This window comes from Chiloscyllium plagiosum, chromosome 16, assembly GCF_004010195.1.
Source record: "Chiloscyllium plagiosum isolate BGI_BamShark_2017 chromosome 16, ASM401019v2, whole genome shotgun sequence".
Lineage (NCBI taxonomy): Eukaryota > Metazoa > Chordata > Chondrichthyes > Orectolobiformes > Hemiscylliidae > Chiloscyllium > Chiloscyllium plagiosum.
Genome location: NC_057725.1, coordinates 24,199,852 through 24,210,300, shown reverse-complemented (window position 1 = coordinate 24,210,300; position 10,449 = coordinate 24,199,852). Strand labels below are relative to the sequence as shown.

Here is a 10,449-nt window from a genome sequence, read left to right as displayed (position 1 = left end):
TTGAATTCAATTTATCGTCTCTCCATTTTCAAGAGTTGGTGCAGAAGAGTGGCTTGGCACCTGACCTTAGTCTAATATGGTAAGCATTTGGGGCTTTCCTACACTTGTGATTAGTTTTGGAAATTCTAACTTCAATTTTTCTACTTTATTGAGATAGTTTACCTCCTTCACCTTCTAGATAAGTGTCAAATCTGGGCAGTGGTCCAACTCAATAAGGGCACTCCTGATTTTGAATAACATAGAGTTTCTGTAATTTATTTTCACTTACATTGAAATGTAACCAGCAACTGCCCATTCGTTTCAACTGTAAACACTCCAACCATGAGGTATTATAACTGATGGCTAGTGAAAATCAGGTTTCACTCACTGTACTGTCAGAAAGTATCTACACTCTTCCTTGTGTCTAATTTAACATTGTTCAGTGCCCATTGACCCTAATGTCAGTATTCCAAAATTCTTCTTGAATTTTGTGATTTAACCCAAAAAAGTCACTTAATGTTCACCTGTATCATTTATTTCTTAGATACTGTTTGATCTCACTAGTCTGTCTTTAATTTATTCGATGAAAATGCAAAGTTTTCTGCAGCAGTATACCATTTTACAATTCTCTGTCGTATTTGTGCAGCTGCTGTCTGTTTTAATTAGACAAAACAAATTGCAGATGTGGAATCCAAAGTAGACCGTCAAGAGGCTGGAAGAACACAGCAAGCCAGGCAGCATCAGGAGGTGGAGAAGTCACTGTTCCGGTATAACCCTTCTTCAGGACTAGATGTGGAAGTAGGGGGAGCTACAGATACAGAGGGGAGGTGTTTGGGTGGGGAGAGTAGCAGAATGGTGAGGTAGTAGGGATCACTATTCTGCTACTCTCCCTGCACCCCACCCCCTTTAACTGTAATTTCCCCACCCCCACATCTAGTCCTGATGAAGTGTTATACCCGAAACATTGATTTCTCCACCGCCTGATGCTGCCTGGCTTACTGTGTTCTTCCAGCTGTCCACATTATTGGCTGAACAGGCTTGTTATTAATGAGGCTTTCTCTCCCCAGCAACATGGACATGGAGCAATGCGGTGACTGCGTCCTCTGGCTGTTCACTCTGAATTGTTGTATGTGCTCTACCGGCTCCGCATTGCTCTGCTTAGTTGATGTGTTATTTCCCCGGATGACCACACCTGATACCTTTTAAGATATTTTACCCCCGTATCTGTATGTGGTAATGAGTAAGGGTAGTTTCAGGATAGTACATTATCACCAATTCTGTATTATCTTTACTTTGCCTTCACCTTTATTATTAGTGGTAGAAGATAAACATCTCCAGAGTATCTACGGACGGAGATACAAGTTCTTACAAAACAAGTTTTATTGCATAACAGCGATAAGTACAACTACATTTGATCATTCTGGCATGACAGCTTTTCAAGAGAATGCATTATGTGCAGATACATGCAAAAGGGGCTTCCTTGTGCTTGCTATTAGGACGCTTGACTCACCTTTAAAAGTAAACATAGAAAATATGTTCAGGAATAGGCTATTTGGCTTATTGAACCTGCTTGGCAGCTCAATGTGACCATGACTGATCATCCAACTTAGTACCAAGGTCCTGCTTTCTCTCATATACTTTGGTCCCTTTAGTTCCAAGTCCTTTTAGTCCTAAGAACAAAATCTAAGTCCTTCTTGAAAACATTCAATGTTTGGCCTCAAATGTTTTTGATGCAGGGAATTCCACAGGTTCGCCACTCTCCGAGATAATCATGCTCTAAGTAAGAGAATTTCATCCCATGGTTGGGAAGTTGACTTTTGATCTCACACACAATTAAGTTCCACTGTCTACCATTCTCTCTACTCTTGCCAGCATGATAACGATGCTGCCTGTTTGTTCTGTTTAGCAGAAACACTAGTGAGATTTCTAATCCATACCCGGTACAATGGCCCGTGATAATGTTCAACCAGGATTGGCAATCGTAGTTCAGTGGGTCTTCATTACATAAGAAACAGGAACAGGAGTAGGCCATATGACCCCTTGATTCTGGATCAGTGGTGCTAGAAGAGCACAGCAATTCAGGCAGCATCCAACGAGCAGCGAAATCGACGTTTCGGGCAAAAGCCCTTCATCAGGAATCAAAAGCCCTGATGAAGGGCTTTTGCCTGAAACGTCGACTTCGCTGCTTGTTGGATGCTGCCTGAATTGCTGTGCTCTTCCAGCACCACTGATCCAGAATCTGGTTTCCAGCATCTGCAGTTATTGTTTTTACCCCATATGACCCCTTGAGCCTGCTCTACCTTTCATTAGGATCCAATGCTTCTCAAATCCAGTTTCTTGGCCTTTTCCCATAATCCTTGATTCCCTTACTGATCAAGAATCTGTCTTTCTAACTCAGCCTTAAATATACACAAGTACTCTGACCCCACATCTATCTGTGGCAAGGAGTTCCAAAGACTCACGACCCTCTGAGAAATTCCTCCTCATCCCAGTCTTAAATTGGCACCCCTTAATTCTGAGACTATGCCCTGTGGTCCTAGATTCTCCCATGAAACAAAATATCCTCTCATATTTATCCTATCAAGGCCCTTAAGAATCCTAAATGTTACAATGAGATCACCTCTCATTCTTCTAAATTCCAATGAGTAAAATTCCAAACTGTTTAACCTTTGCTCTTAAAACAATCCCTCCATAATGGGGATCATCCTCGTGAACCTTCTCTGAACTCCCTCCAATGAAGTAATATCTTTCCGTAAGTAAGAGGACCAAAGCTGCCTTGCGATGTTCACTGACCCTTGACTAAGAAACTAGTTGTTCATTTCATAGAGTTTCCTTCATCAGTGGGCCCTGTTGTTCTGTGGGACTACATGTGTGGTAGGCTGGCAGCTCAGTCATGTTTGCCTTGATATTGTATTACTTAACTTACAGTAATTTTCTATAACCCCAATGAGTCACAAAATCATGAACTTTATTGTTACACAATGAGATTTGCATCTTCATATTTTATAGATGTACAAGAGCACAGAGCACATAGTGATGTAATGAGACACTTAATTCAATGCCACAACTGCTCTGTATTTTATGATGCTGTACTCTTTAAGAGGAACATCATTGAATAATGCCTTTTATTAATTAAATATTTTGCATAAAATTTTCAAATGAGGAGTTTCAGCCACCTACACAGCAACCTGGCTCAGTAACTCGTACAAGACAACTGGTGACCATCTATTAGTAGGTTGACATAAGCTCATTAAAACAGCAATCATCAGCCTTAATAATCATCAACCCATCATTGTAGCCATAATGGAGTTTAATTTTATTTAAAGACAATGAATTTCAGAAACGTTATATCAAAGTGTTTTATTTTAATGAATGATGTAAATGGTAATAGCTCCACTGACAGTATCTTTGAAAGCTACTTACTGAAAAACATTTTGTTTTGTTCCAATCTATAAATATTATTTATACTATACATTTAAAATGTTAACGTAGCAGTTAGGACAAAAAAAGAATATAACAAGATTTGTAAATGTTTGGTGCTGCATAAAATCATAAAAACTGTATTATAGTTGATGGTTCTTTGATCATTGTAATAGTGATCTTCAATTTAAATATCCATTCTCATTTCATTCTCGGCCTTTCCCTCAATCCTTTTAAACTGTACATTTTCAAATATTTGTCCAATTCCCTTTTAAGTGATGTTACTGTCTCCATCCCAGTAGTTACTTATAAAGCACCCCATGCCCAAACTCCCATGGTGGGAATACTATTTAGCTCACTTTTTTTTTTAAGCAATACATCTTCATTAGGGTTTTAGTAGCGTTTGCACAATGCTTCAAATCCAGCCTGGCAACTTCAGACCATTCAAGACAATCTTTAAGTTCTTTCACTTGTTTTGCTTCATATTCACTGCCATTTGGCTCATCCAAAGTTCTGTTGTCTGCACCTCAACTTGCATCAAGTCGCATTCATCCATCACTCCTATGTTTGCTGGTCAACTTTGGCTCCCAAGCAACATTTGGATTTTAAAATATAACATTGTATTTAAATTGTTCCATGGCTTCACCTCTCCCTACCACTGTCAGACCCTCCTCCAGTGATTCGGCCCTCTGAGATTTTGACACTCCTCCAATTCTTTGCCCTTGGGCTTTATGATTTTAATCTGTTGAAGTGGCTATAACCTCAACTGCCTAGCTCTTTAATTCTAGTATTCCAACCTTAAACCTCTCCACCTCTCTTTCTTTCTCTTTTTTGATGATCCATAAAACCGGTTTTTTAATGAAACCTTTAGTCATCTGTCCTTAAATCTCCTTCTGCAACACCATGTCCAACTTTGGTTGATCACATTCCTTTGAAGGGCTTTGGGATGTTTTCTTACCTTAAAACGAATACAGAAATGTGAACTAACACAAGAACTCAAGAGTAAGGTAATTGGTTTTGGTGTATTTCACTAGAATCATTGGCAACGTTTATTCTGGAGAATTTAGATAGCCGATGAAGGTGAGCACCAAACCAAGGAGCATTCACCTCTGATTTGGAAAGTGCAAGAAGTGCCAGAAGTGAAGCAAGTGGACTTATATTTAACGCAAAGTGGTCCCTACACATTATCACACATCATTTCGTGCCACAAGGAATTTTAGTATCAGGCCAACACCACATCACTGAACTGTGTTATGTACAGTTGAATTGAACAAAATTAAATTCTTCATGAAAGAATCCATCTATGTGTCCACAGAAAAAAAAGTCTGAAATGCAAGTACTCCATATCACTTGGCTCTCAGTCTGATTATAATCCCATAAAATGATATTATTTGTCGAAATGGTGGATATAATCAGACATAACAGATCGAAAGGTGCAAAAGTGCTAATTAACTCCGTTACCCCCATTTCTACTTGAAGTCATCTTCTAATTCTAACATTATCTAACTATCCAGCTGCAGACAGAGAATCACCTGCTTTCCTTTTCCTTACATCTTTACTTCAGGAATTCCCCCATAGATCTATCCTTGGAGTCACTTTTTACATGCTGCCATTACGCAACATCATAAAAAAGTGCATTCCAGATGTTCAGTTATCACAGTCAGCCCTACCTCACTTCCACCTCTCCTGACATACAGTGTCTCTGATATGTCAGATTGCTTGGCACAAGTTTCCTTCAACAAACTATTCAAAGAAATGGAAGCAATTGTTAATAATCCATTTTTAAAATTCTCATGCTTCTGTACAGATCTGTTCATGACCTTACTCCTATCTGTGTAACTGCCACCAGTTCCACATTCCTCTACAATCTCTGCACTCCTCCACTTTTAACCTCTTTCTCAGCTTGCTTTTATTCAATCCACCATCAGCAGCAGTACCTGCAGCTGCCCAGGCCCAAACTTTAGAATTCCTTTCTTAAAACCTCCCACATGTCTTAAAAGCTACTTTCCTGACCAATCTTTAGACTAGTCACAACATATCTCATAGCTCATAACATTATTAAAGTCCCAATGGAAAAAAATAACTATTAAAGTTTCAAATTACTGGAGGTCTAGTACATTCATTTCCAACTATTGCTGTTTATTTCCTCTTGAAGATGCTATATAAATGCAAGTTTTTGTTGTGTCTACAACACAACATTTATCAACCAACCTAAAAAGAATGACTAAATCTAAATCTAATAATTAACAACTATTGAATAAATCTGACTGTCAACACTGAAACTAATTTATTTCATTTGGTGCCATAAACCATTGGTAGTCTGTTTCTTTTTACTGATTTTTCACTGTCCCTCCTTTTCAGATCTAGGTGCCCAAGTAACCTGTTCAGATGACCCAACACAGAACAACCCATTGCATCATTTGGAACATACCAACTGAAAAAGTTTAGTTTACCAGGAAATGCACGGAAAAACATCATGTGAATTAGGTCAATGAGTATGGTGGCTCAATTATTTCAAACATTATCAGTATAGAACTAAAAAAAAAGGCAATGAAAAATTAATACCATTCAAAAAGACAGATTGCAGGATTTTTTTATAATTTCATTCTCAGGACACAGGCACTGGTGGCAAAACCAGCATTTATTAACCAGCCCTAATTTGTTCTTGAGAAACTGGCAATGATCCATCTATTTGAACTGCTGTATGGTGGTGTCGGTACATCCACAGTGCTATTAGGTTGGGAGACCCAGGATTTTGACCCAGTGACCTTGATGGAAATGGCAATATATTTCCAATCAGAGTGGTGTGTGATTTGGAGAGGAATGTGCACTGACGTTCCCAAATACCTGATGATTGCTTCCTCCTAAACGGTGGCATTCACAGTTTTGGAAACCAATATTAAAATCAACTTAATATGTTATCTTCTGTAATGCACACGGTCATAATAGCACAACATATAGTATTAATTCAGAACACAACCAGATAACACTTCTTAGCGGAAGATCTGCCTGGTGTTTCATTACTTACAAGAACAGTTCTTGTAATTGGGTGGAAATGATCTGACATTTTAAATCCTATGCGAAAGGAAAAATAAATGAATGTGCGTAACACTCCCAGCATTTTAAACTATACAACTATACTATGTATTGAAATAAAGGCTCTACACTATACACATGGATTAGCCCTCACTCACCAATGGTGTAAACAAACATATGGACTAAGGTAGCCCATGAGTTAATGAGGTAAAGAATGGACTACATTAAGAAAGTGAGATTGGCGTAACAGCTTCAGTCACTTTACATATGGTAAGTACTTGCAGTCCATTAGTCCGCTCCTGTGTCTTCAACAGAAATATGCTAATTGTTTATAAGTGGGAGAAGTATCACACCGCCAACTTTAGTTTCTTTGTTGCTATCACAACTCAATATGGTTTCGAGTCAAATCTTCCCCGTAGTTGGTGGCCTGGCTGCCAACAAACATATTCCAATTGTCGAGAATTTCCTGTTTTGATAATCTTTTATCCTATTAAAATAAAGAAATACAGAACATTAAATGTTTTGGGACAAAAATGGAGCAAGCTGTATCCTATCAATATTTAGTTCTTATGTATAACCAGAGTAGTAGATGAACTTTCAAAGAGCAAGTGTACATATGTTAAGAAAGATATATTTTTGGGGGAAAAGTGACTAAATTAGACATCTCTTTCAAGGTATCCAGCATAGTGCTGATGGGATGGATGGGTTTTTACAGGGCTGTAAAATTCTAAGTCGTGATTAAGTTGATGGTAGGTAATTATTTTTGTGTGACAAAGCACACTTTATTTTAATTACATATGAGATGAGGAAATGCAGAAATTGGACAAACAGAAATTGTTGTGTTGAGAGCAAAGCAGAATGGTTTAATTGGGGAACTAAGTAAAGGTGTTCAAAATTATGAGATTTGATAGCATAGGCAGGAAGAAACTACTTCCACTAGCTTGGGAGTTGGTCATCAAAGAACGCAGAATTAGGATAATTTGCAAAAATGTAAGAATGAAAATGATGAGAAATGTTTTCACCGAATGAGTTGTTATGATTTGGAACATGTTGCTAGAAGGGATCATGGAACAGATTCACTAATAACTTTGAAAAAGGATTTGGATAAGGAAAAGAAATTGCAAAGCTATAGGAAAGGACAGATATATTGGAACTAATTGGATCGCTCTTGTAAAGACCTGGCAGAGGCTCCATGAGTTAAATGGCCTCCTTTTATCCTGCATAATTCTTTAACATGTATAACAGTTTTAGTGGATGTGGTGTGGCTCCAGGATATGGCTGGGCCTGGGTACCTGAAGGCAGAGATGGTGATCTTCTGGCTGCTGCAGCGTGCGGAGACTCAGGGCACCTGAGTGTTTGCACACTGAGGGAAGGACTTTGTGGCTTTGTTTTTCTGGTGGTGAAGACTCATTCAGAGGAGAGATCTGGACATTTCCTTTTCTTTTGGCGGTATCTTTTCTATCTACTTCTGTTTTTAATCCTGTCTTGTGTACTTAGATGGTGCCGGAGAGTGGTGACTTGGTGCACTTTTCACTGTACTCCTGTATTCCTGTACTCGAGTACACATGACAATAACATCTAACTGGCTATGCAACACAATGTAGTGTCTATTAGATTACTTACTTACTTACTGTGTGGAAACAGGCCCTTCGGCCCAACAAGTCCACACCGACCTGCTGAAGCGCAACCCACCCAGACCCATTCCCCTACACTTACCCCTTCACTTAACACTATGGGCAATTTAGCAAGGCCAATTCACCTAACCCGCACATTTTTGGATTGTGGAAGGAAACCGGAGCACCCGGAGGACACGCAGACACGGGGAGAATGTGCAAACTCCACACAGTCAGTCGCCTGAGGCGGGAATTGAACCCGGGTCTCTGGCGCTGTGAGGCAGCAGTGCTAACCACGATTTACAATTTATGATGATGAATCATCCAGTATTGATTATCAAGCATTAATCACATTGATATTATCTTTTGATTTGATTGTATCCTATGAGTCATTGAAGGATATCCAGCAATGTTGTTTAATGCAAAATGGAATTGTGTAGCAGTTCTATTTGCGCCTATTTGAGGGTTTTTTTGGCAATGATGTTTGTCACAGCAGAGGTCACTTCTGTTCGTGGTTCATAAAAATGACCTCTCTTAAGGATCCGAATGTCCAAAGGGTAATAACTGTTATGAACGATAATGGAAAGTATATCTATTGACTCTTTTGTATTAGCAAACTACTTGGAAACAGGATGAGATTTAGGGAAGGACTTATTGCAGTCTATTTACTCAGCAAAAATGTCAACCTAAAGAGTCTGTTTAAACAGACACCGTCACAAACTGATCAAAATTGTGTTTAAAAACTGCACCAACTTGTCCATGTACATCCAGTAAGATGCAGCAAATAGAGGACAGTTAAAGAACACAAATGATTTCCTTAAAACCAATCACAGCAAATTTCAAAAGTGATTAGCGGGAAATTGCCCAGTCATCACTACTCTGGCTCGGAACAGTGGTATTTAAATATACCACAATAAACTATGGGAACCACACCATCTGGCTTTTTAATTAAAAAAACACAACTAATGACAGTTCCTACTAATAACAACATAAGACAGCAATGATAAGGAACTGCAAAAGTGGAAAGCAGGCATATACCTCACTAAATAACAGCCCATGCCTGCCTCACTTTAAGGGTATGATTTCCCCTCCTTGCAGTGGGTCTGAAGGTAAAATAATGGGATGGGAATAATGACAGTGTCCAACTAACGTCTTTTTTGAATTGCCATCAATTAAGGCCTTTAAGTAGACACTCTTTATATGGTCAATTAATGAACACTTACAGACCTCAACTAGTTACCTCCTTGATCACCTGGCTCCTTGACAGACAAGTAGTTAAAAATCAGGGTTAATGTTTCGATTCCAGTGACCCTTCTTCAGAATAGTTCTGAAGAAGGATCACCGAACTCAAAATGTTAAATCTGCTTTCTCTCAGCCAGACCTGGGTTTCTACAGCAAATTTTTTTTGTTTCAGATTTTGAGCAACTGCAGTTCTTTGTTTTGTTTAAGAAAAGTGTCTACTTTCCTGACTGTAAAACTGGGGCAACTGGTCTGCCAGGTTGTGTGAGGGTTTTGAATTGTGGGAGTATTTGGACTGGTTGTAAGGGGTCCGCAAAAATCCATCACCAATTATAGTCTCTGGACATTACACACACACCTCCCCCACCCCCAGTCCTGAAGTGCCAGTCTCAACCAGCAGACTTTAGGATCCAGAAGATCCTGGCCACTGACTGGTTAGCAGCTTCTGGTGACCCAGAATGCCAATACTGAGGCTTGTAATTAACTTGAGAAACTCGCTGAAGTGAGTTGGTCAGCAATTAATGAACTGACTGGTGTTTAATGTGGTGAGTTTCCTCAGTGGTTAGGGCAGCAAGTTAGTCACCACCCAACACACTGACCTCACACTTCAAAAGCAATGGGATAATTCTAACCTAACTGATTGTTGTGGACTTTTGTAACCACAAGGTGATACAGCAATTCAAACCTTTTAGATTCAGATATCATCCAAACACTTCAATTGGATTAATGCCTTACAGATACATACTGGTGCTCATTATTCCCGGAACAACACAAACGTGATTGAGTTTTTTGAGGACATGACCTTACATGGACTTTAGCAAGGCCTTTAACAAGGTTCTGCATGGTAGACTGTTTAGTAAAGTTAGATCACATGGGATCCAGGGAGAATTTGCCAAGTGGATGCAGAATTGATTTGATGGTAGGAGATAGAAGATGGTATTGGAGTGTTGTTTTTTGGTCTGCAGGCCTGTGACCAGCAGTGTTCCACAGGGATCAGTGTTGGGTCCATTGCTTTTGTCTTTTATATAAACAATGTGAACGAGCATGCTTTAGTAAGTTTGGAGATGACACCAAAAGTGTTGGTATAGTGGACAGATTAGATCACTTACAATGTGGAAACAAGCCCTTTGGCCCAACAAGCCCACACCAACCCTCCGAAGAG

General features: G+C 39.2%; 1 protein-coding gene across 1 annotated transcript in view; it reads right to left on the bottom strand.

Annotated features, from left to right (window-relative positions):
• Window positions 1-2,467: 2,467 nt before the first annotated feature.
• rcn1 (reticulocalbin 1, EF-hand calcium binding domain) overlaps window positions 2,468-10,449 on the bottom strand; it is a 51,330-nt gene continuing 43,348 nt past the window's right edge. The window contains exon 7 of the mRNA XM_043705575.1: window positions 2,468-6,922. Coding sequence (XP_043561510.1) covers window positions 6,815-6,922 — 108 coding nt within the window. The 3' untranslated portion in view covers window positions 2,468-6,814. The remainder of the gene's footprint in view (window positions 6,923-10,449) is intronic.